This window comes from Ranitomeya imitator, chromosome 5 (genome assembly GCF_032444005.1).
Source record: "Ranitomeya imitator isolate aRanImi1 chromosome 5, aRanImi1.pri, whole genome shotgun sequence".
NCBI lineage: Eukaryota > Metazoa > Chordata > Amphibia > Anura > Dendrobatidae > Ranitomeya > Ranitomeya imitator.
Window position 1 is genome coordinate 236,765,858 of NC_091286.1, and position 26,974 is coordinate 236,792,831.

General features: G+C 42.0%; 1 protein-coding gene across 1 annotated transcript in view; it reads left to right on the plus strand.

Annotated features, from left to right (window-relative positions):
- Positions 1–217: 217 nt before the first annotated feature.
- Positions 218–26,974, plus strand: part of ALDH8A1 (aldehyde dehydrogenase 8 family member A1) — a 36,660-nt gene continuing 9,903 nt past the window's right edge. The window contains exons 1-5 of the mRNA XM_069767960.1: positions 218–523; positions 12,223–12,370; positions 13,803–13,958; positions 14,038–14,187; positions 21,348–21,604. Coding sequence (XP_069624061.1) covers positions 386–523; positions 12,223–12,370; positions 13,803–13,958; positions 14,038–14,187; positions 21,348–21,604 — 849 coding nt within the window. The 5' untranslated portion in view covers positions 218–385. The remainder of the gene's footprint in view (positions 524–12,222; positions 12,371–13,802; positions 13,959–14,037; positions 14,188–21,347; positions 21,605–26,974) is intronic.

Here is a 26,974-nt window from a genome sequence, read left to right on the forward strand (position 1 = left end):
GGTGCCCAAACTTTTTCATATAACTGTATGTGATATGGTGTTTGGTGTGAACTGTTAATGTGTGACTAGTGAGGACATGGTGCAGAAGTGAAGTTTTTCCAAGAGTGGGCGGTGGCACTGTGGAAGGTTCGAGGGATGGAGGCTGAGGTGGGGTGGAGCTTGGGTGGATTCTCATGGGGGGTTGAAAATGTTGCCAGTATGGGGCCCTGAAATTCCTATTGGCAGCCCTGGTTACGTCTGGAATAGGTGAAGGTGCAGCTGATATTTCCCAGTTGTTTATTTGCAGAGTTAGGAGGAGTTTCTCCTGATGAACTTTACAGTCCAAATTCCAGAGTAATTTATCTGTATTCTGTAGCTTGGGACAGTACATAACTTTCCTGCTATTATGGAAACGAAAAAGACTTTTCTGCAGCTACAAAATTATATTGGTGGGAAATTTGTCCCAAGTAAATCGTACATAAATTCATATGATCCTTCTACAGGCGAAGTCTACTGCAAAGTGCCTGATAGTGACGAGGAGGAGGTGAGCAGACCGACCAGAAATCTATTTCATGTCTATTTAAAGTGATGCAACCTTACATACCAGCAAATACACTGGGCCAAAGCTCTCATTATGTTAAAGTGCCTTTTTCTGCCGTCTGTAGATCATGCATAATTATATTTTGCTGCCTTTCCGAACTACACATCAAGTCAACTCTACAGACCATGTGAACAGATTATTTAATAGGTGTATTCCTTATGTTTATATAGTACCATATTCCATAGCACAGTGAGGTTCATATACTAAGTGACAACCAACCATTGCTAAATTTGTTTGTTGGTCCTAGTGCACACAGAATAAGACTAGATTATACAAGGATCGTCTGGTGGGCTTCTCTATGGGCCTTGACATGAAAGTCACTGGATTTGTTCACTTGCTGCTAAAACGTGTTTTTTGGGATTATCAAATAATCTTCTAGTCCTCATTAATACATTTTCTGTGCAATGATAACCACATAGAATGTCAAGTAATAACATTTCATAAGCTGTTGTTCTGCTAGCTGGAAGGGGTGTTTTGCATCTTATTGTATGATTCAGGGGTGGACAGTTAATCGGTGCACCCTGTGTGGACCACAAGGGCCCAAGAGGTAAGGGGGCCCACTTCTACCTCCTAAACAGCTGGAATTGTGCCTTATGATGAGATATTAGACTGCAAAGGGTAGTTCTTTTCTGTCTGTATCTGCCAGTGGTATGGTTGAATGTAACTTATGATTCTCAGGTATTACAAGACCACCGTTTCACAAGCTGAAATTACGCATTCTCCAATTGGGAAGTAAAAAAAAAACTGTCTGCCCCAATGATTACTAATGTAAAGGTGTCTTCAGGATTATACCCTGGTCATTGATGTTTGATCAGGGGAAGGTCCGATATCCAGGCTCTTGCGAGTGCGGCTTCCTCTACAATGTTTAGGGTAGCACAAATATGTATGAGTGGCTGTGACTGGTAATATATTTCATCCCATTCATGTGAATGCACAGAAGACTAAATGTGACAACTCACAATGAAGTGACTGTAGTACCCAAAAGAGTACACAACACTTTATTTTTACTTATATAGCAGCATCATATTCCACAGCACTTAATACACATATTATCATCAATGGGGTTCAAAATCGAAACTCATTATTATTGCCTGGATTCATTAAGACTTGCATCACATATGCCTGTCTAATTGAGGGGCATGCAGGAATAAGATGTGATGAATTCATTAAGATATACACATCACTATAAATATCTGGAAAAAAAATGGCGTGGGATACCCCGAAATTTTATTAATCATTAGAAGGAGGAGGATGATGCTTAATGTCAGGGAAGGGGGTAATAGACATGGTGTTCCCAGGCTATTAATATCAGCTCACATCTGGATACTTAGCCTTTACTGGTCTAAAAATGGGTCAGGAGAGACAGTGAGCTGCGTGGTGACATCAGCAAGAGCTACGTGGGAAAGTTCTCACGCTCATGCTGGTGAGGTGAACAGAGTTCATTGGGTATGAACTCTGCTCAACTTTCTCATATCACCTTGAGCCACTTAGCTATGCTGTATCGCGCAGCACACTGTTTCTGCTGGACGGCATGCTGAATGCTCACATCATGCCAGTGTTCAGCATGCCAAGTAGATATAGCAGGGCTATACTCTTCAAGGGACAAATGGATTATCATCTTATTTTCGTAGAGGTGAGGAAATGGTTGTTTATTTTTTTACTCATTTTTACTCGTTGGGTGAAGCCATTTATTGTCAAACTACTGTGTTTTCTCTTTTTAAATAATAATGACAACCCAAAATATCCAAATGACCCTGGCCAAAAGTTCACATACCCTGGTGATTTTGGCCTGATAACATGCACAGAAGTTGACACAAATGGGTTTGAATGGCTACTAAAGGTAACATCCTCACCTGTAACCTGTTTGCTTGTAATCAGTGTGTGTGCATAAAAGCTGAGTGAGTTTCTTGGATCCAGACAGAGTCTTGCAGCTTTCATCCAGCCACTGACATTTCTGGATTGTGAGTCATGGGGAAAGCAAAAAAATTGGTGAGGGATCTACAGGAAAAGGTAGTTGAACTGTATAAAACAGGAAAGGGATGCAAAAAGATATCCAATGAATTGATAATTCCAGTCAGCAGCATCCAAACTGTGATTAACAAATGGAAAATCAGGGGCTCTGTAAAAACAAAACCACAGTCAGGTAGACTATAACAAAAATGTTGTCCACAGCTGCGAGGAAAATTGTTTGGGATGCAAAGAAAAACCCACAAATGGCATTAGCTGAAATACAGGACTCTCTGAAAACTAGCGGTGTGGCTGTTTCAAGATGCACATTAAGGAGGCACTTGAAGAAAAATGGGCTTAATGGTCAAGTCGCTAGAAGAAAGCCATTGCTGCGCAAATGCTACAAAGTATCTTGCCTACAATACGCAAAACAGCACAGAGACAAGCCTCAAAACTTCTGGAACAACCATAAACGTTACCTTTGGAGAGAGGTCAACAAGGCCTATGATGACAGGAACACCATTCCTACTGTAAAGCACGAAGGTGCATCGCTGATGTTTTGGGGATGTGTGACCTACAAAGGCACAGGAAACTTGGTCAAAGTTGAAGGAAAGATGAATGTGGCACGTTATCAGCAAATACTAGGGGCAAATTTGCACTCATCAGCCCAGTAGCTGTGCATGGGACACACTTGGATGTTCCAACATGACAATGATCCAAAACACAAGGCCAAGTTGATCTGTCATTGGCTACAGCAGAACAAAATGAAGGTTCTGTAGTTTTCATCTTAGTCTCCTGACCTCAATATCATTGAGCCACTCTGGGGAGATCTCAAGCGCGCAGTTCATGATACACAGCCCAGGAATTTACAGGAACTGGAGGTTTTTTGCCAAGAAGAGTGGGTAGCTTTACCATCTGAGAAACGAAAGAACTTCATCCACAACTATCACAAAAGTCTTCAAGCTGTCATTGATGTTAGAGGGGGCAATAAACGGTATCAAGAAATGGGGTATGTGAACTTTTGACCAGGGTTGTTTGGATGTTTTGGGTTGTCTTCATGGTTTAGAAATAGAAAACACAGTAGTTTGAAAAAGTTTTGGTGTTAACATTCATATTGTTAACATTCATATTCTCTAAAAAAAAAAGGCCAAGAAAGCAAACATTTTGCCGGGGTATGTAAACTTTTGAGCACAGATATATATATATATATATATCCAGTGGGTATGGAAAATATTCAGACCCCTTTATTTTTTTCACTCTTTGATTCATTGCACCTATTTGGTAATTTCAAAAAAGTAAATTTTTTTCTCATTAATGTACATTCTGCACCCCATCTTGACTGAAAAAAAAAAACAGAGATGTACACATTTTTGCAAATTTATTACAAAAGAAAAACTGAAAAATCACATGGTCATAAGTATTCAGACCCTTTGCTCAGTATTGAGTAGAAGCACCCTTTTGAGCTAGTACAGCAATGAGTCTTCTTGGGAATGATGCAACAAGTTGTTCACACCTGGACTTGGGGATCCTCTGTCATTCTTCCTTGCAGATCCTCTCCAGTTCCGTCAGGTTAGATGGTGAACGTTGATGGACAGCCATTTTCTGGTCTCTCCAGATGTTGTGGCAACATGGATGGCATGGATTCCCACAGGTGAAGTTGGGTCCCCAGGGCTCCTGGTGTATAAATAGAGATGGTGAAAGATGTACCAAGAAACGGAGGACACAGGGTTGCAGTCTCTCTCCTCTACTGTCAAATTTAGGCAGCCACAGTCCAGGGTACCAGATCACGGATGCAGGTGTGATACGGCCGGCTTGGAAGCAATTTGGGAGTCCCCCTTACCAGGTGGGGTTAGAAGCCTTCCCTCTAGCGCTCTGGTGTATTCCCTTGCTGCCTTAAGCCTCTCACAAGGTCCTCACATTTGCTCTGTCCTCCAGGTTGGTAGGACACAACAGGTAGCTCGAGCCTTTTTACAGAGTCTCTATCATGACCCGGGCACTATGCACTACTGTGTCCTCAGGTGTAAGGGTGGACAGGTGACTTGTAATCCAGCTGTCCTGCCGGTTTCTGCTGTGAAACGAGTCCTTCACAACCCTGGTCTTCCGGCTACCAGTGTTTGCACTCAGTGGGGAGGTACCTCAGTCACAGCTAACCCCCCAGTTCTTCACTCTCCTGTGATCCACTTCCCCTACATGGTCACTACAATCCATTCTGTTTTATCTTCTGTCTCTTCCCAGGAGTTGCAGCACCTTCGTGGCTGCACGGCCCCTCTCTTCCCTTCTCCTCTGTCTCTCTGACAGACTGACTGACCTCACTTTCCCTCCAGACCAGAATATGTATAGGGGAGCCACGCACCAGCTTGATCAGAGCTCCCCCTTCTGGCCTGGTGTACGAACATGTATGCTTGTGAATACCTGATAAGAAAGATTGCTTCCAAGCGTGACATCACTCTCCCCATGAGGAAAGCAATGCCACCGTAACAACCAGGAACACCCAGGTGTAACAGTGCCTTTCCAAATAAAGTCCTATGAGTTTAATTAACCCCTTTACCCCCAAGGGTGGTTTGCACGTTAATGACCGGGCCAATTTTTACAATTCTGACCACTGTCCCTTTATGAGGTTATAACTCTGGAACGCTGTAATGGATCCTGGTGATTCTGACATTGTTTTCTCGTGACATATTGTACTTCATGACAATGGTAAAAATTATTTGATAGTACCTGCGTTTATTTGTGAAAAAAACGGAAATTTGGCGAAAATTATGAAAATTTCGCAATTTTCCAACTTTGAATTTTTATGCAATTAAATCACAGAGATATGTCACACAAAATACTTAATAAGTAACATTTCCCACATGTCTACTTTACATCAGCACAATTTTGGAACCAAAATTTTTTTTTGTTAGGGAGTTATAAGGGTTAAAAGTTGACCAGCAATTTCTCATTTCTACAACACCATTTTATTTTAGGGACCACATCTCATTTGAAGTCATTTTGAGGGGTCTATATGATAGAAAATACCCAAGTGTGACACCATTCTAAAAACTACACCCCTCAAGGTGCTCAAAACCATATTCAAGAAGTTTATTAACCCTTCTGGTGCTTCACAGGAATTTTTTGAATGTTTAAATAAAAATGAACATTTAACTTTTTTTCACAAAAAATTTAATTCAGCTCCAATTTGTTTTATTTTACCAAGGGTAACAGGAGAAAATGGACCCCAAACATTGTTGTACAATTTGTCCTGAGTATGCCAATACCCCACATGTGGGGGTAAACCACTGTTTGGGCGCATGGCAGAGCTCGGAAGCGAAGGAGTGCCATTTGACTTTTCAATGCAAAATTGACTGGAATTGAGATGGGACGCCATGTTTCGTTTGGAGAGCCCCTGATGTGGCTAAACATTGAAACCCCCCACAAGTGACACCATTTTGGAAAGTAGACCCCCTAAGGAACTTATCTAGAGGTGTGGTGAGCACTTTGACCCAACAAGTGCTTCACAGAAGTTTATAATGTAGAACCGTAAAAACAAAAAATCATATTTTTTCACAAAAATTATCTTTTCGCCCCCAATTTTTTATTTTCCCAAGGGTAAGAGAAGAAATTGGACCCCAAAAGTTGTTGTACAATTTGTCCTGAGTACGCTGATAGCCCATATGTGGGGGTAAACCACTGTTTGGGCGGATGGGAGAGCTCGGAAGGGAAGGAGCGCCGTTTGACTTTTCAATGCAAAATTGACAGGAATTGAGATGGGACGCCATGTTGCGTTTGAAGAGCCACTGATGTGCCTAAACATTGAAACCCCCCACAAGTGACACCATTTTGGAAAGTAGACCCCCTAAGGAACTTATCTAGAGGTATGGTGAGCACTTTGACCCACCAAGTGCTTCACAGACGTTTATAATGTAGAACCGTAAAAATAAAAAATCATATTTTTTCACAAAAATTATCTTTTTGCCCCCAATTTTTTATTTTCCCAAGGGTAAGAGAAGAAGTTGGACCCCAAAAGTTGTTGTACAATTTGTCCTGAGTACGCGGATACCCCATATGTGGGGGTAAACCACTGTTTGGGTGGATGGGAGAGCTCGGAAGGGAAGGAGCGCCGTTTGACTTTTCAAAGCAAAATTGACAGGAATTGAGATGGGACGCCATGTTGCGTTTGAAGAGCCACTGATGTGCCTAAACATTGAAACCCCCCACAAATGACACCATTTTGGAAAGTAGACCCCCTAAGGAACTTATCTAGAGGTGTGGTGAGCACTTTGACCCACCAAGTGCTTCACAGAAGTTTATAATGCAGAGCCGTAAAAATAAAACAAAAATTTTTTCCCACAAAAATTATTTTTTTAGCCCCCAGTTTTGTATTTTCCTGAGGGTAACAGGAGAAATTGGACCCCAAAATTTGTTGCCCAATTTGTCCTGAGTGCGATGATACACCATATGTGGGGGGAACCACTGTTTGGGCACATGGGAGGGCTCAGAAGGGAAGGAGTGCCATTTGAATGCAGACTTAGATGGAATGGTCTGCAGGTGTCACATTGCGTTTGCAGAGCCCCTAATGTACCTAAACAGTAGAAACCCCCCACAAGTGACACCATTTTGGAAAGTAGACCCCCTTAGGAACTTATCTAGATGTGTGCTGAGCGCTTTGACCCACCAAGGGCTTCACAGAAGTTTATAATGGAGAGCCGTAAAAATAAAACAAAAATTTTTTCCCACAAAAATTATTTTTTAGCCCCCAGTTTTGTATTTTCCCGAGGGTAAAAGGAGAAATTCGACCCCACAATTTGTTTTCCAATTTGTCCTGAGTGCGCTGATACCCCATATGTGGGGGGGAACCACTGTTTGGGCGCATGGGAGGGCTCGGAAGGGAAGGAGCTCCATTTGGAATGAGGACTTAGATGGAATGGTCTGCAGGTGTCACATTGCATTTGCAGAGCCCCTAATGTACCTAAACAGTAGAAACCTCCCACAAGTGACACCATTTTGGAAACTAGACCCCCTAAGGAACTCATCTAGATGTGTTGTGATAGCTTTGAACCCCCAAGTGTTTCACTACAGTTTGTAACGCAGAGCCGTGAAAATTAAAAAAAAAAATCTTTCCCCCCAAAATTATTTTTTAGCCCCCAGTTTTGTATTTTCCCGAGGGTAAGAGGAGAAATTCGACCCCAAAAGTTGTTGTCCAATTTGTCCTGAGTACGCTGATACCCCGTATGTTGGGGGAAACCAACGTTTGAGCGCATGGCAGAGCTCGGAAGGGAAGGAGCGCCATTTGGAATGCAGACTTAGATGGAATGGTCTGCAGACGTCACATTGCGTTTGCAGAACCCCTAATGTACCTAAACAGTAGAAACCCCCCACAAGTGACCCCATATTGGAAACTAGACCCCCCAGGGAACTAATCTAGATGTGTTGTGAAAACTTTGAACCCCCAAGTGTTTCACTACAGTTTATAACGCAGAGCCGTGAAAATAAAAAATCTTTTTTTTTTCCCACAAAAAATATGTTTTAGCCCCGAGTTTTGTATTTTCCCAAGGGTAGCAGGAGAAATTGGACCCCAAAAGTTGTTGTCCTATTTGTCCTGAGTACGCTGATACCCCATATGTTGGGGTAAAACCCTGTTTGGGCACACGGGAGAGCTCGGAAGGGAAGAAGCACTGTTTTACTTTTTCAACGCAGAATTGGCTGGAATTGAGATCGGACGCCATGTCGCGTTTGGAGAGCCCCTGATGTGCCTAAACAGTGGAAACCCCCCAATTATAACTGAAACCCTAATCCAAACACATCCCTAACCCTAATCCCAACAGTAACCCTAACCACACCTCTAACCCTGACACACCCCTAACCCTAATCCCAACCCTATTCCCAACCGTAAATGTAATCTAAACCCTAACTGTAACTTTAGCCCCAACCCAAACTGTAGCCCTAGCCCTAACCCTAGCCCTAACCCTAATCCTAACCCTAGCCCTAACCCTAGCCCTAACCCTAGCCCTAACCCTAGCCCTAACCCTAGCCCTAGCCCTAACCCTAACCCTAGCCCTAACCCTAGCCCTAACCCTAGCCCTAACTCTAACCCTAGCCCTAATGGGAAAATGGAAATAAATACATTTTTTTAATTTTTCCCTAACTAAGGGGGTGATGAAGGGGGGTTTGATTTACTTTTATAGCGGGTTTTTTAGCGGATTTTTATGATTGGCAGCCGTCACACACTGAAAGACGCTTTTTATTGCAAAAAATATTTTTTGCGTTACCACATTTTGAGAGCTATAATTTTTCTATATTCTGGTCCACAGAGTCATGTGAGGTCTTGTTTTTTGCGGGACGAGTTGATGTTTTTATTGGTAACATTTTCGGGCACGTAACATTTTTTGATCGCTTTTTATTCCGATTTTTGTGAGGCAGAATGACCAAAAACCAGCTATTCATGAATTTCTTTTGGGGGAGGCGTTTATACCGTTCCGCGTTTGGTAAAATTGATGAAGCAGTTTTATTCTTCGGGTCAGTACGATTACAGCGACACCTCATTTATATCATTTTTTTATGTTTTGGCGCTTTTATACGATAAAAACTATTTTATAGAAAAAATAATTATTTTTGCATCGCTTTATTCTCAGGACTATAACTTTTTTATTTTTTTGCTGATGATGCTGTATGGCGGCTCGTTTTTTGCGGGACAAGATGACGTTTTCAGCGGTACCATGGTTAGTTATATCTGTCTTTTTGATCGCGTGTTATTCCACTTTTTATTCGGCAGTATGATAATAAAGCGTTGTTTTTTGCCTCGTTTTTTTTTTTTTTTTCTTACGGTGTTTACTGAAGGGGTTAACTAGTGGGCCAGTTTTATAGGTCGGGCCGTTACGGACGCGGCGATACTAAATATGTGTACTTTTATTGTTTTTTTTTTTTATTTAGATAAAGAAATGTATTTATGGGAATAATATTTTTATTTTTTTTTTCATTATTTTGGAATATTTTTTTTAATTTTTTTTTTACACATTTGAAATTTTTTTTTTTATAACTTTTTTACTTTGTCCCAGGGGGGGACATCACAGATCAGTGATCTGACAGTTTGCACAGCACTCTGTCAGATCACTGATCTGATAGGAGTGCAGGCTGCTTCACAGTGCCTGCTCTAAGCAGGCTCTGTGAAGCCACCTCCCTCCCTGCAGGACCCGGATCCGCGGCCATCTTGGATCCGGGGCTGGAGGGAGCAGGGAGGGAGGTGAGACCCTCGCAGCAACACGATCACATCGCGTTGCTGCGGGGGGCTCAGGGAAGCCCGCAGGGAGCCCCCTCCCTGCGCGGTGCTTCCCTGTACCGCCGGCACATCGCGATCATCTTTGATCGCGGTGTGCAGGGGGTTAATGTGCCGGGGGCGGTCCGTGACCGCTCCTGGCACATAGTGCCGGATGTCAGCTGCGATAAACAGCTGACACCCGGCCGCGATCGGCGGCGCTCCCCCCGTGAGCGCTGCCGATCGCATATGACGTACTATTGCGTCCTTGGGAAGTAAAGCCCACCCCACATGGACGCAATAGTACGTCTAATGGCAGAAAGGGGTTAAACACAGCTGGACTCCAATGAAGGAGTAGAACCATTTCAAGGAGGATCACAAGGAAATGGACAGTATGTGACTTAAATATGAGTGTCTGAGAAAAGGGTCTCAATACTTATGACCATGTGATATTTCGGTTTTTATTTTTTACTAAATTTGCAAAAAAATTTTACTTTTCTGTTTTTTTTTCAGTCAAGATGGGATGCTGAGTGTACATTCATGAGAAAAATAAATTAACTTTTTTTGAATTTACCAAATGGCTGCAATGAAAATTTAAAGGGATCTGAATACTTTCCGTACCCACTGTGTGTATATATATATATATATATATATATACATATATATAATATATGTATATATATATATATACAGTGCCTTGTGAAAGTATTCGCCCCCCTGGAACCTTTCAACCTTTTCCCACATATCATGCTTCAAACATAAAGATACCAAATGTAAATTTTTGGTGAAGAATCAAAAACAAGTGGAACACAATTGTGAAGTTGACTGAAATTTATTGGTTATTCCAAATTTTTGTGGAAATTCAAAAACTGAAAAGTGGGGCGTGCAATATTATTCAGCCCCTTTAAGTTAATACTTTGTTGCGCCACCTTTTGCTGCGCTGACAGCTGCAAGTCGCTTGGGGTATGTCTCTATCAGATTTGTACATCGAGAGACTGAAATTCTTGCCCATTCTTCCTTGGCAAACAGCTCGAGCTCAGTGAGGTTTGATGGAGATCATTTGTGAACAGCAGTTTTCAGCTCTTTCCACAGATTCTTGATTGGATTGAGGTCTGGACTTTGACTTGGCCATTCTAGCACCTGGATACATTTATTTGTGAACCATTCCATTGTAGATTTTGCTTTATGTTTGGGATCATTGCCTTGTTGGAAGACAAAGGCAAAAAGAGCTGTTTGCCAAGGAAGAATGGGCAAGAATTTCAGTCTCTCGATGTACAAAACTGATAGACATACCCCAAGCGACTTGCAGCTGTAATCGCAACTGATGAACTGTCAGGTATTCAAGGAGATGGGTGCGTAAAAATCCGACAGCACATGCTTGATCCGCGTGTTGTGTGATTTTTCCCTTGCACCTATTGACTTGAATTGGCGAGTCTTGTCCGATACATGAGGACAATCACAGCATGCTGAAATTTTTTTCTCAGTCCAATCTGAGCAGAGAAAAATATTGCATATGAGCAGGGATTAATAGAGTAACGGTCAGAGTTCAATCCAAATTTTTATCTTATTACACTCTTCAATCTTTCTCGCAAAAGAGAATGAGCCCTTTGGGGAAAATTGGATTAGCCAATGGAAACTCATACAAACCCATTGCATATATTGTCCACAATGAGATTTGAACCCAGGACCCCAGCGATACACTGGGTATCTGTGGTCAGTCTCTCCGCTGATCACAAATTGATGACCTATTCTAATAAAATCTGTAATTATAGGATTTATTATTATTTAATTTTAGAGCACCATTGATTCCATGGTGCTGTGCATGAGAAGATGGTACTGTATATACAAATATAAATTACAATTAACAAGCTAACAATGACAGACTGGTACAGGGGGAGAGGGCCCTCCCCATGTGAGCTTACAGTCTGCAGGATAATAGGGAAGAAGGCAGTAGATTGGGGGAGCTGTGGCAGCTTCAGTGGTGGAGAGGTGGGTTATTGCAGGCTGTAAGCTTTCCTGAAGTGATGGTTTTCAAGTACCATCTGAAGGTTCCAAATGTGTGAGGATAGTGGAAGTGTTGGAGAACAGAATTTCAGAGGATGATGATACTCGGGAGGAGTCTAGCAGGCAATTGGGGGAGGAACATGCGAGTGTTCAGGAGAGAAAGGGGAGAACCAGAGATTACGTGTGAAGAGATTAGTTTGGAAATACATGGAGATCGATTATATACTGCTTTATAGGTCAATGTCAGAGAATTGGGAGCCAATGGGAGAATTTGCAGAGGGGAGAAGTGGATTAGTCAGGTAGCACAGTTAAGGATGGACTGGAGAGGTGTGAGAGTCTTAGCAGGGAGGCCACAGAGCAGGATGTTGCAGTAGTTGAGGTGGGAGATGATGAGGGCATGCACTAACACGTTTCTAAGAAATAGGCTGACAATAACGTATGGGTAATTCATCCTGAACAGGTTGGTGCTGCCGTCAATGCTGCCAAGGCTGCGTTTCCCTTCTGGTCTTCTTGGAGCGCCCAGGACAGATCAAGAGTTATGAATAAGCTAGCAGACCTTATTGAAAACCAATTGGAGGAGTTTGCACAAGCAGAATCTAAAGACCAAGGTGACAAAGGATGTTTCTTTTGTATAGACCTGTAGTTTTTAATAACCTTTACCGGTCTGTAGTCATATAAACTTTCCATGTATGATGAATGCCAGTATTAGGACTCCATGTGCAAGCTGATAGTCTGTTCATTGCGCCAAAGAAAAATCTAAAGCATACATTCCTATCCTGACTAATAAGGCCTGTCCAGGAAAATATATGATTGCCTAGATAATTATGGCATTGAACAAGCACTACCAACATTTCATGGGGGGACAATAGGAGAAAATGAATCTGTAGCACATGTACACTCAGCATATTTGCTTTGTATACCAGCCGCACTGTCCCATGTGTTGGCGAGAGCGGAGTTCCCCTTTAAGACAAATCACATACAAACATTATGTTATGTTTTACTGGAATTGAGCATTGAACTAAGAAGTGCATTTATCACTATATATCGTGTTTAATGAAACTATGCTGCATGATTAAGCCTCTATCACGTAAGGTAAAACACTTCTCTTGCAAATACATTTTAAGGTGTTGTAATGGGTCACAAATGAGTCACACAAGAATTCTTTATGCCTGCAAAATCCCAAACAGGGAAAGTTAGCTTGTATGCTAAAGGAAATGAGTTTGCATAAAAACTGAGTTGGTTTGCACTAAATCTACTAAATTGAAAAGTGCATGGGTATTTCCTAAAGAAGCAGTTTACACGCCTCTGCCTGTACTGTACAGCAGCCATTTCCTCTCAGAGGTACCTGCACCAAATGCAGAGAGTGCTTTTCTATGCTTCACCCATCCATCTACGAAAAGATAGAAAATTCTAGGTGGCCCCATTTCCCAGAAACCACATCATAAAAAAAAGGCAACTGTCAAAAATATAAAGAGGCAATAAGCAAAAACTTAGATATTCTACTTGGTACATTGTTTAAAAGAATATAAAGTTCTCGTTTATTACTGAAATGTACAAACTATTTTCTGACTGAATAGTCTTAGCCTTTTTCAAAAAGATGTTCTGCAGCAGCTGAGCTGAAGTACCTAAAGTAGTTGTCCTACAATCTCAGCCTATTTCGTATCCAAATCCAAATAATGCTGCCTGTGGCTCCATTCCAAGCCTATGGGACATGCTGTTCGGCACACATACTCCACCTCAGGATGTCACTCGGGGGTCAGTGGGTGTGATTACATTGCTCTCATAGTGTAGACGGCAGTGACTGTCCACTAACCCCAATGCCCCCCAGATGCCTGAAAACGAGTAGCTGCAAGGATAATAGACTTCATTTTCTCACGACAGGTTCCCTTTATATGGTCTCCCATGTTGCCCCTTGTGTGGTCATACACTTCAGACTTTATGGTGGCATCTTATGGTCATAAAAATAATCCTACTGGACCTCAAATTGTAACATTTTCTACTGGTCCTTATGAAAAGTGAATTCCTTTTCTTACTTTTCAGGTAAAACCATTACATTTGCACGTACAGTGGACATACCACGTTCTGCGTACAACTTCCGGTTCTTTGCCTCATCCATCCAGCATCACACCACAGAATGCACACAAATGGACCACCTGAACTGCATGAATTACACTGTGCGCACCCCCATTGGAGTTGGTAATATCTACAGACAATTGGTTGGCTTGGATCTCAATCATTTCATGCTGTCATTCCTAACTGCATTTCTTCCTATCAGCCGCCCTCATCAGTCCTTGGAACCTACCCTTATACTTACTGACCTGGAAGATTGCCCCCGCTATAGCGTGTGGAAATACTGTTGTGGCCAAGCCGAGTGAGATGACCTCAGTTACAGCATGGATGATGTGCAAACTCCTGAGTGAAGCAGGTATTGGTGGTATTGGCATATGAAGAATTGTACTTTTACTAAAACAACTGGGATAAAGTTGTACACTCTCAAAATGACCTTAGGCATAGCAGAAAGCAGGGACAAGGACAAATTGCAAAATGGAAGGTGAGGGGTTTCATTAAAACGAGTCTATCGGTCTCAGATAACCACTGTTTCCCAGCTGCAGTTTGTTTTAAAAAAACAAAACGGTTCTTTACTCAACCTCCCCAGGTCCGTCACTGAGTCTCCATCACTGCTCTCGCTGTCTTATTGTCGGCAGCACTGATGTCACCTTGATAGTGCTGCAGTCAGTGAGTTCAGCAGCTCGTGTTGTTAACTTAGGGTACCATCAGCCTGACGAAGGCTGACGCCGAAACGCGCGTCGGGGACTGGCACATCCAGGAGAAGGGCAGCATTACTGGTAAAGCCTGCTTTGAGACACTTTATTTTAGCTATTTGCTGCAACAATAGAATTTACTCTATGTGTTATATGTCACAGTGTCTCCAAATTTATGTAGCAGTCCCCTGTACTCCTTATTAGTATTTAAGCATATTAGCATATATTGTATGTAGCCGCGCAATTTCCATATTTATTTTCAAGTATTGGGTCTTACATTTCTATACATTTAGATTCCTACCGCAATTACAGACATCATATTTTCCTTATTTTGTTAACCCTCTTGGGTCTCTTTTAAAGGTGTATCACCCATTTTTCATTCATTCATTTTTTTCATTATTTGTTTTTGTTTAGTGCGTGCACATATATATATATATCTTTTATATATATATTTTTTTTCTATATTTTTTGTATATATATATATTTTTTCAATTCTGTGGTTGGCTTTATATTTATTTCTTTTTTTCTATTTATATTATGCCATCATTCTACCATTCATTTTTTTGGTTTCTTTCCCCCTACCAATTGGTATATATTTTTGTATTAATAAATAAATCTATTTTGAATTTATTTTTGGGCATTCGTTCGGTTGTGTGTTCTCTGTTTGGTTATATATATATTTCCGATTTGTCCTCATTATGTCCATCTTGGGATACACATAATATATATACATATTGGACGTCCTATTAAGTTACCGAAGCACTTATGTATCCCTTGCTCTGAGTTTTTTCATTGATCAAACTCAGCCTGGATAGCTGTCTACAACTCTTTAGCTGTATGACTATGATCTCCAAGGCTTATCAATTTTAACACTACCTAATTGTGGTGAGCCCTGGCTGCGAAGTACGGAGGTGGTGGGAATTTGCTCTTCACTGTAGGAACACGCATCACATTAAGGCAGAGGTTGAGGGCGCTGGTGGAGACCCTAGAGGAGATAGAGAAGGAGGCAGAAGCAGTGGAGGAAGTGTTCAATGTAGAGGTTTGTCCTGCAATCCTTGGGGATTCCAAGACTTGTGGAGCAGCACCTGCCCCCACAGCCACCAGAGTCACCTAGTGCCCAGTCAGCGAGATGTAACGCCTTGGCCATGCTTACTCGTCCAAGTGTCTGTGGTGAAATGCATCCTGGCAGATATAGATTTAGTCAAGGAACAGGTGATATTGTCTGTGAAATGCTGGTGTAGCACAGGCACAGCTTTCTTAGAAACGTAATGGAGACTGGGCAATTGGTCCTGGGGGACTGCGACGGCCATCAGCTTTTGGAAACTGTTTGTATCTACCAGGCGTAAAGGTAGCATTTCCGTGACCAACAGATTGGAGATGGTGGAGTTCAACCTCTTAGCTTTGTCATGCATAGGAGGAAATAATCTTTTACGTGACCACAATTGTGGTATTGTGGGCTGGCTGCAGTGCTGAGAGAGGGTGGAGTATGGTGAACCGGACAAAGTACTGGACCATGAGAGAGGTGCAGGCAGAGATGATATGGTGGATCGAGAAAGCTGTGGTGTGCTCGTTCTCTGAGATCGGTCAAAAACAGCAGGTATGTCCACTTCCGTTACAGCTGACGGCAGGCTTTGTCAGCGTTACTGGAGCGGGTAAAGAAAACAAGGTTCTGTGGTCGATGACATGCGTCTCAATAGTTGGCTCGGTAACAGAGGAGGAGGAAGAAGCAGCAGATGCAATTGATGGGGAGATTGATGGTTGTTGAGGTTCGCTGGTCTGCATTTTAGTGCAGTGGGATTCCCCGAGTAACGCATGTTGATTGTGCATGTGAAGGTTCATACATGTAGTAGTCAAATTATTACACTTTTTACCTCTACTCAGTTTTTTTTCAAAGTTGGCAGATTACGTGCGTTGGCTCATCCTTTGCAGTGTCAAAAAAGGCCAAGGTTAGGCAACCTTTGCCACCCCTGTGAGCTGCAGACCCATGGACGCTGCTGATCACAGCCACAGTTGTGGCTGAATATGCATTGCTCGTTGTGGCTGCATCATTACGTGTCTGCGATGTACAGCGCAATATAACCTCCACATCTTCCTCCTCCAATGAACTACCCTGCTGTGTGCCTCTATGTTCATGCCAACTGGGATCTAACACCTCATCATCATCATCGTCTGTGTTATCACATTTCTCGCCCTTGAAGTCGCCCACCTCCTCTTCCTGCCCTGACAGCACAGTACAGTCTGCGTGAGCCTCAGATATCTGAGTCTCATCAGGATCACCTCCCACCCCCAGGGGTTAACGTCTGATGATGAGGGTAGGATGCTGCTTGGACCCTACTTCGTCCTGTCCTGGATTCAAGCTAAAAACAATTTGGGTATTGGTGCAGATTTCCTCCTCTTGACTCTGTGAAGCTTTGGGGTACACTTCTGATGATCATGGCATAGAATGTGTGAACAGCTCTTGAGACTCACCCATATGTGGTTCCGTACAGTAAGTTGTATGGTTGGGTGTTGGGACGTGGGGGGAGCAAGGGGAATTTGGGTGCCACCTCTGTGGACTGTACTGGGTGTGATGTTGAGGTGGAGGAAGAGGAGGAGAGACCACTTGAAGCTGTGTTACCATCCATTCAAGCACATGCTCTTTCTGGGCCTCGTCAACAAGGCATACCGCTGTGCGTCTGGCAAAGAAAGGTAGTGGAGTATCCCGTCCAGTAACAGAAGTTATCAGATGTGTTTGCATAGGATGTGACATTGTTGGTTCACTAGTGCTTTCACAAATGTTACCCCTACCCCACGTATACCTTGAACACCAAGCCTAATTCCACTTCCATCAAGGCCTCGCTTTTTCCTAGTCATGTTGCTCAGATAGTGTGGTAAAAGCACAGTATTAGCAACAAAAAAATTAGATTTTTAACTCTGCAGCAGCTCTGCAAACAGCTGAATTTCATCGGTGGTAAATTACAAGTTGAAATATGGCGTGCTGAATTGCATTAGTCATAGAAGAAAGAATTGTTTGAGTGTGGATGAGGCCTGTATGACAAAGGAGATATTCTACAAACAATTTGAAAGTGAGATGTTGTCTAGTGTGTGAAGTTAGTAACAGAAGAATTTTTGGTGGCCTCTGGATCAGGCCTCTATAACACACTAGATGCTACAAACAATTTGAAAGTGAGATGTCCCCTACTGTATGACCTTAGTAACAGAATAATTTTTCTGTGGCCTCTGGATCAGGCCTCTATAATACACTAGATGCTACAAACAATTTGAAAGTGAGATGTCCTCTACAGTATGAGTATAGTAACAGAAGACTTTTTCTGTGACCTCTGGATCAGGCCTCTATAACACACTAGATGCTACAAACAATTTGAACGTCAGGTCCCCTATTGTATGACATTTAGCAGTTAAAAATATTTTTTTGTTATGTGCATGAGATCTGCAGTAGCTCAATTTCAACCCAACAAAATTACAAAGTGTGATACGGTGGGCTGTATAACATTTCGCAGCAGAAAAATTATATATATATTTTTTTAATGTGCCTTATGTTTGCAGACAGTTTCATATCACCACAGCTCTAAATGACAATGTGGGATACAGCAGACTGTTTCACATTTATCTAGTGAAAAAAAAGATTTAGAGCACTATACTCATGCATGGAGCACAATAGAAGCAGTGCGCAACACACTTGTAGGACATGTGCTCTGCTGGCTTTGTCTGTGGACCTCAGTAACGGCAAAAAAAAATGCTAGAAGGTCAATTTCACAGCCACACTGGACACGAGCTAGCTAAACTATCTGACTGCTAAACAATCGCCTAGCTAACTAGCTAAAATCTTGCTGCTAACAGGGCAGGAGCAGCCTCTCTGCGCTGTTACAGTGTCAAAATGGCACTAAAACAAAATGTCCGCTCTTTATGTGGAGAGAGACATGTGATTTCAGCAGCCAACGACACAAGCCGTTGTGTCAGGACATTGTGGATATTTACTGTGCCCTGATTGGCTAGACACAATGTGCGCACATAAAGTTTTTAGCAAAAAAAAATACTGTTTCCAAAAACACCGCGCCTCTGAGCTCTGCAAACCCCCTCCCCTCATCAAACATGTGCCAAATGCTCAAGATACACCACCAGTCATTATCGTTGCTAAAGTGCTGAAAATACTTTTGTGGCAACGCAAATATTTTCCTGCACTTTTACCGAATGTTACCGATTTTTTTAAATTTTGCTTGTGTTTCCGATCACAAATCTGAATGTGCCATATTCGTGCTGAATTTATTTTTGCCGATCGATTTCCGAACAAATTCACTCATCATTAATAGCTACAACACAAGTGGGTCACTAAAATTAAAAATTTAGTATTACACCAAACTGTGTTCAATAAAGCAATAGATTTACCCATAAGGATGCATTTAACTATACATAAACGATATGTAGTATTCATCTCAGTATGATTCATGGTGGGTGTAGGCGATTATTTATGACACATTTTAGTATTATTATCAGTATGTACTGTATTACTGAAAATTTCTCGTCATTTTTTGTACAACTATTAGATGTTGATTTTTTGGTAGAGTTTTGCAGGACTTTAACATTTATGACGTATTCTTGAGACCCCCATACACATTAGACTAAGGTCAGCAGATATTGTGTAACATCTAACAAAACCTCGCCACTCTTAAAGGGAACCTGTCACCCCCAAAATCGAAGATGAGCTAAGCCCAACAGCATCAGTAGCATTCTGTAATGCTGTAGATAAGCCCCCTATATATCCTATATAATGTATCCTATTGTAAAAGAATGGGGAGACAAAGAGCGCAATAGGGTCTTATCCACGTTACACAGAGGAGAATATATACCAAAATATGCTCACCTGGTTAGGATGAGATTAGAGCATATAGATAGCGGCTGCTGCAGATCCACAGGTCTTTACCGACCAGAGAAAATAATGTCTTCAAAAGGAGACTTGTAGTTAAAATTCTGCGCTGCCGCGGCAGCGCGGTATTTTAACTACAAACCCCCTATGTATCCTGAAAGATGAGAAAAAGAGGTTAGATTATACTCACCCAGGGGCGGTCCTGCTGCGGTCCGGTCGGATAGGCATCTGGTCCAGGGCCTCCCATTTTTTTACGATGATGTCCTCTTCTTGTAGTCACGCTGTGGCTCCGGCCCAGGCGTACTTTGTCTGCTCTGTTGAGGGCAGAGCAAAGTACTGCAGTGCTCAGGCGCCAGGAAAGGTCAGAGAGGCCCTTCGCCTGCGCACTGCAGTATTTTGCTCTGCCCTCAACAGGGCAGACAAAGTACACCTGCGCCGGAGCCGCAGCGTGAATACAAGAAGATGACGTCATCGTAAGAAGATGGGAGGCCCCATACCGGACCACGACGCCCATCGTACCGGGACCACCCCTGGGTGAGTGTAATATAACCTCTTTTTCTCATCTTTCAGGATACATTGGGGGCTTATCTACAGCATTACAGAATGCTGTAGATAAGCCCCTGATGCTGGTGGGCTTAGCTCACCTTCGATTTTGGGGGTGACAGGTTCCCTTTAAAGGGAATCTGTCAGATTATTTTTGTGTAGTATAGTAATAGTATCCTGAAATACTGCTCGGGCAGCCCTTTCAGGATATGTAACTTATTTCTGTATGTGGCCCCTTTGTGTTCCTGTAAGTTTCGGACAAATTTATTGTCTTGTGCTGGCAAGTCAATCATAGGTAAATTGCAAATGAATATTCACTTCTTCCCCCGTCCATGATACCGCCCACCCCTCTACACTGGCGACAGTGATTCAGGAAGGCTGCCATATGCCTGAGGATCGCATCGCAATCCTTGGACTGGCTATCTGCTTTCCTGGCCTGAGAGTGACAGCTGCCTAAAAATACCGGGCGCATGACTATAAATTTGTCCGGAGCTTATATGAACACAACGGGGCCACATACAGAAATAAAAGTTCTATATCTTGAAAGGGCTGCCCAAGTCCTATTTCAGGATACCATTAGTATACTACACAAAAATCACCTGACAGATTCCCTTTAAAGGGAACCTGTCACCTGAATTTGGCGGGACTGGTTTTGGGTCATATGGGCGGAGTTTTCGGGTGTTTGATTCACCCTTTCCTTACCCGCTGGCTGCATGCTGGCTGCAATATTGGATTGAAGTTCATTCTCTGTCCTCCATAGTACACGCCTGCACAAGGCAAGATTGCCTTGCACAGGCGTGTACTATGGAGGGCAGAGAATGAACTTCAATCCAATATTGCAGCCAGCATGCAGCCAGCGGGTAAGGAAAGGGTGAATCAAACACCCAAAAACTCCACCCATATGACCCAAAACCAGTCCCGCCAAATTCAGGTGACAGAGTCCCTTTAAGAGTCAGATGGTAATGTTAGATTTCCAATGACTGATCCTTTTGTTTTGCATTAGATAAGCCATCCCCACAGGATCCTGACATCCACTCTTTCATAGAGATCAAAGATACCCTCCACCCGCAGAGCGCTCCTGTGTATGGGAGAGTTAGCTGTCAGGCGAACTACTGTGTTTTTGTCAACAGTAGATGGAGTTAGTCTTTGTTTTGCTGCTTAGGGTCAGACCCTCATAGATTTCGGTAACAAAATTTCAAATCGATCTCTCCTTGGTAAAAAGGAATTATAAGGGCTCTGGTCCCCAGTGGTACAGCTGGAATAAACATGAGATCAAAATTGCCACTTTCTCATGATGCAAACCCCAGCACTTGGGCAAGCGATACAGCTATGATGAGCAGTGCTGTTCCAGGTGGAAGTTTTTCCGTGGGTTCCTGGTGATTACATTACATTTAACATTGCACATTTGTATTACAGGTGTCCCACCAGGAGTTGTTAATATAGTGTTTGGAACAGGCCCAAGGGCAGGGGAGGCTCTGGTCTGTCATCCTGATGTACCCATTATCTCCTTTACTGGTAGTACTGTGACTGCTCAGCGCATAATAGAAAAGAGCGCCCCCTTCTGCAAAAAGCTGTCATTAGAACTCGGAGGGAAGAACCCAGCTATTGTGTTTGATGATGCAAACCTTGAAGAATGTGTTCCTATTACCGTTAGTTCAAGTTTCTCCAATCAGGTAAGTAACACATATAGTTAGTTATAAATGAAAATTCATCATCTCTGTCAATATAAAACATATATATATATTTATAAGCGAACATTTATATGTATATGCATATATATACATTTTTACCTGAACAATGAAACGTTCAGTGCATTGAGAGCACTAGAGAAGGTTAATATGAGATCTTTAATAAATAATATGCTTCCTCACCAATGAAAATTTCTAAGGAGGCTGTGAAATCCAGCCAGGTTAAAAATCTAAAGTACAAAAAAAAAAAAATAAATAATAATAATAATAAGTCACTGTTATAAAGGCAATAAATAAATGCAGTACCAATGATGGTCACCACATGGCAGAGAACCAACATTATTGAATGAGTACAAGAGTACCCGCAAAGCAAGGAAGAGAACCCCTGCTGTGGTGATATCACAAGAATTCATGGTGGAGCAAAAATTTGGTTTTTAAAAAGGTCGCGTAAAGTTATTTTTTATAGACTTTTTTTTGCTCCAAAATCTTTGCACATCTTAAAAAAGCCATTGCATTATTTTTTTACTCCCTTAACCCCCTGTAAATGTTAGTTCAGTTTCAGTATGTTAATATACTAACCCCTCGCCATTCTGCTCCACTTCTGGGTCACAGTACAACAATTCAGACTCTCTTGACTTATGCCCCCAAATCAATAAACCAGCGTGAATGTCAGTCTTGATGAGGTTTGGTGGAGTCAGATACTCCTGATTCATTAAGAGACAAAAATGAATCAGGAGCATTTGACAAGTGGTGTGTGCCTCTGTGCACCTTGGACAAATCTTACTCCAGTCAGGGACTAGAGTTAGATTTCTAGGGTATGATATGCCATAACTTGTTAAGATCCAAGAGAGAGAAACTGGAGATGAGACAAAGAGAAAATAGAGTCTTACCAGTGTAATAATGTAGAAAGATATGGACGATTACACTTACCTAGGTGGGTTGTGTTCACACAACCATCTAAAGGCTTAAAGCTTCTGCAGACCCACGAGGAGATAAATATATATAACTGGAGAAAGTTGCCAACTTTTTGCTCAATCTTGAGTTCCGTAAAAGTTTTACCACTTATGAAAGTGATTCACTTCAGATTTCTGACAAAACCACTTTTGATATATCGGGGCGTATGTGTGAGGCATAAGTCTATTTTATTATGTAACCCAATTGAATCTTGTTCAGATGCCTCATTGACTTACATTGTAAAAGCCAATTGTGGGTCACACAGTGCGCAGTATGACCCTGAGAGTCTAAACTACCATGATGTGACTCAGAGGAGGAGCGGATTGGCGCTGGATACTGGAGAAGTCATCGATCAGTGAGTATATTTACACTCTGACACTACACTAACATTAAGGCTGTGTGCACACGTTGCAGATTTTTCGCGTTTTTTCGCTATAAAATGCTATAAAAACGCAAAAAACGCATACATTATGCATCCCATCATTTAGAATGCATTCTGCAATTTTTCTGCACATGATGCGTTTTTTTCCGCGAAAAAAACGCATCGCGGTAAAAAACGCAGCATGTTCATTTTATTTTGCTGATTTTTGGGGGGAAAATCCGCAAAAAACGCAACAAAAACGCGGTAAAAATGCATGCTGATTTCTTGTAGAAAATGTCCGGTTTTGCTCAGGAAATTTCTGCAAGAAATCCTCAACGTGTGCACATAGCCTTACAGTGTTTTAGGGAGTAAAAAAATGCATGTAAGTATTTCTTAAGAGAAGCCCTCCTATTAACTTTTGTTTTTGCACATGTACATGTAGTATAGTGTGTATCTTAATATAATCACCTACCACCGTTTCCTCTGGTATCCAGCGCCATTCCTGACTTTCTCTGCGCTCTGCGTGACATGGAAGTGGGCATGTTAACACACATGCGAGACTACATACACATATACCAGATTTAGGGGAAAAAGAGGGCAATGGGAGTGCATATCTAAGGCCGGAGTCACACTAGAGAGAAATACGGACAAGTGCTATGCGCGAAAAAAATCGCTCGGACCAATGTTAATCTATGGGGCAGCTCCTATCATCAGTTTTTTTCTCGCCCGTATTATAAGTGCGAGAGAAATCGCAGCATGCTGCGATTTGCACCGTATATCAGCTGAGACTCGCCAATGAAAGTATATGGGTGTGAGAAACTTGCACACCACACGGACCATCAGTGTGACTTGCGAGAAATACGCAGCAGTGTTCTAGAGAAAAGCCGGCAATTCAGTGCGGTGTACAGTAAAATCACACTGACAGGTTAGAATAGAATAGATAAAATAAATGTATACACATAGTATAGGAATATATATATATAAGTCATTGACACACATATATAAACAGTATTTATATTTCATAGAGAAGTAGGTAGCAGAATAGCCAATAATTCAATTATCGGCATCTGTAAAATCATTGCAGAACCCAACAGGATATGAGACATGGTTTACATACAGTAAACCATTGCATATCCGTTAGATTTATACATTTGTCGCTGACTTATAGTGTTAGCAGTGTGTGTAAAATTGTGGAGGTGTAGGTGTAGGTTTTCCATCTTTATTGCAGTCTCAATCCAAGCGAAGCCCTCGTTCTTCTGTAAAAATAAAAAAAAAGCAACAGTATCCCATATCTGTCCGCCGTACAGTCAAGACAGTCAAGTCCCACGCTGCAATCTATATCAAGGGGTTAAATAACATATAGAGTGCGCTCAGTGGGAGAGACAAAATAGGAATCTTGTGGGTGTGATACCTTTTAATGGCTGACAATTAGCCATTAAACAGTTAGCCGTTAACAGTCGTTAACATTAACAGTTAGCCATTAAAAGGTATCACACCCACAAGATTCCTATTTTGTCTCTCCCACTGAGAGCACTCTATATATTATTTTCTACTGGCTAACACGGTACCAAACCACTTTTTTTTCGTTTAAAGGGGTTAAATAGTTTACAACCGGGAGCGGTGCTAATGCTACTGCCCCAATTGTAAACCACTGTGAAATGAATGAAAAGCTGCCTGCACAGCCTCCCTGCCTGACTGGACATGAACTCATTAGCGTGGGAAAGTTTCTGATCATTTTCCCATGCTGTCTAACTGATATGCACTGGTTTACTGTATGTAAACCATATGTCATATCCTGTCAGCTTCTGCAATGATTCGACAAAAGCCGACAATATATATATATATATATATATATATATATGTATATATATATATATATATATATATATATATATGTATGTATATATACAGTACAGACCAAAAGTTTGGACACACCTTCTCATTTTAAGATTTTTCTGCATTTTCATAACTATGAAAATTGTACATTCACACTGAAGGCATCAAAACTATGAATTAACACATGTGGAATAATATACTTAACAAAAAAGTTTGAAACAACTGAAATTGTGTCTTATATTCTAGGTTCTTCAAAGTAGCCACCTTTTGCTTTGATGACTACTTTGCACACTCTTGGCATTCTCTTGATGAGCTTCAAGAGGTAGTCACCGGGAATGGTCTTCCAACAATCTTGAAGGCGTTCCCAGAGATGCTTAGCACTTGTTGGCCCTTTTGCCTTCACTCTGTGGCCCAGATCACCCCAAACCATCTCGATTGGGTTCAGGTCTGGTGACTGTGGAGGCCAGTTCATCTGGCGTAGCACCCCATCGCTCTCCTTCTTGGTCAAATAGTCCTTACACAGCCTGGAGGTGTGTTTGGTGTCATTGTCCAGTTGAAAAATAAATGATGGTCCAACTAAACGCAAACTGAATGGAATAGCATGCCGCTGCTAGATGATGTGGTAGCCATGCTGGTTCAGTATGCCTTCCATTTTGAATAAATCCCCAACAGTGTCACCAGCAAAGCACCCCCACACCATCACACCTCCTCCTCCATGCTTCACGGTGGGAACCAGGCATGTAGAGTCCATCCGTTCACCTTTTCTGCGTCGCACAAAGACACGGTGGTTGGAAAGAAAGATCTCAAATTTGGACTCATCAGACCAAAGCATAGATTTCCACTGGTCTAATCTCCATTCCTTGTGTTCTTTAGCCCAAACATGTCTCTTCTACTTGTTGTCTGTCCTCAGCAGTGTTTTCCAAGCAGCTATTTTACCATGAAGCCTGCTGCACAAAGTCTCCTCTTAACAGTTGTGGTAGAGATGTGTCTGCTGCTAGAACTCTGTGTGGCATTGACCTGGTCTCTAATCTGAGCTGCTGTTAACCTGTGATTTCTGAGGCTGGTGACTCGGATAAACTTATCCTCAGAAGCAGAGGTGACTCTTGGTCTTCCTTTCCTGGGGCGGTCCTCATGTGAGCCAGTTTCTTTGTAGCGCTTGATGGGTTTTGCCACTGCACTTGGGGACACATTCAAAGTTTTACCAATTTTTCAGACTGACTGACCTTCATTTCTTAAAGTAATGATGGCCACTTGTTTTTCTTTACTTAGCTGATTTTTTCTTGCCGTAATACATAATCTAACAGTCTATTCAGTAGGGCTATCAGCTGTGTATCCACCAGACTTCTGCACAACACAACTGATGGTAACACCACCATTTATAAGGCAAGAAATTCCACTTATTAAACCTGACAGGGCACACCTGTGAAGGGAAAACCATTACCGGTGACTACCTCTTGAAGCTCATCAAGAGAATGCCAAGAGTGTGCAAAGCAGTCATCAAAGCAAAAGGTGGCTACTTTGAAGAACCTAGAATATAAGACATATTTTCATTTGTTTCACACTTTTTTGTTAAGTATATAATTCCACATGTGTTAATTCATAGTTTTGATGCCTTCAGTGTGAATGTACAATTTTTATAGTCATGAAAATACAGAAAAATCTTTAAATGAGAAGGTGTGTCCAAACTTTTGGTCTGTACTGTATATATAGACTGTATATATGTTTTCAGAAATATTTGAGCCCATGGATCCATTATACAGTATGTCCATTTTGAAAGCCGGTGAGAAAATCTCGCCATACGGATGTCACACGGATGCTTAGATGCGAGAAAATCACATCCTCACTCTGCACAGGGATGACATATAGATCACTGTTCAGGGAACATTTCTGCAATTCTCGCATTTGTAAAACGGACTGATTTTTTTATATGTTGTGTGTGACTCCAGCCTAAGACACATGCAGCGCCCCAGAGTTCTGGTCGTTGCAGTAATGTCGCTCTGCCACTAAGGGGAGGGATGCTATGTCTGATTGCACTAAAGGAGTTCACCTGACCAGGTATCACAGTCACACATTACACTTCACACTCCGGCCACCAGGGGGAGCAAAAGGCTCTAGGTATTAGGCCACTCCTCACACTCTGGTAAAACTGGGGGTTGGATAGGAAGTTAGTGAGAAAGCAGCCTGAGAGAGCTCCAGGGAGGACC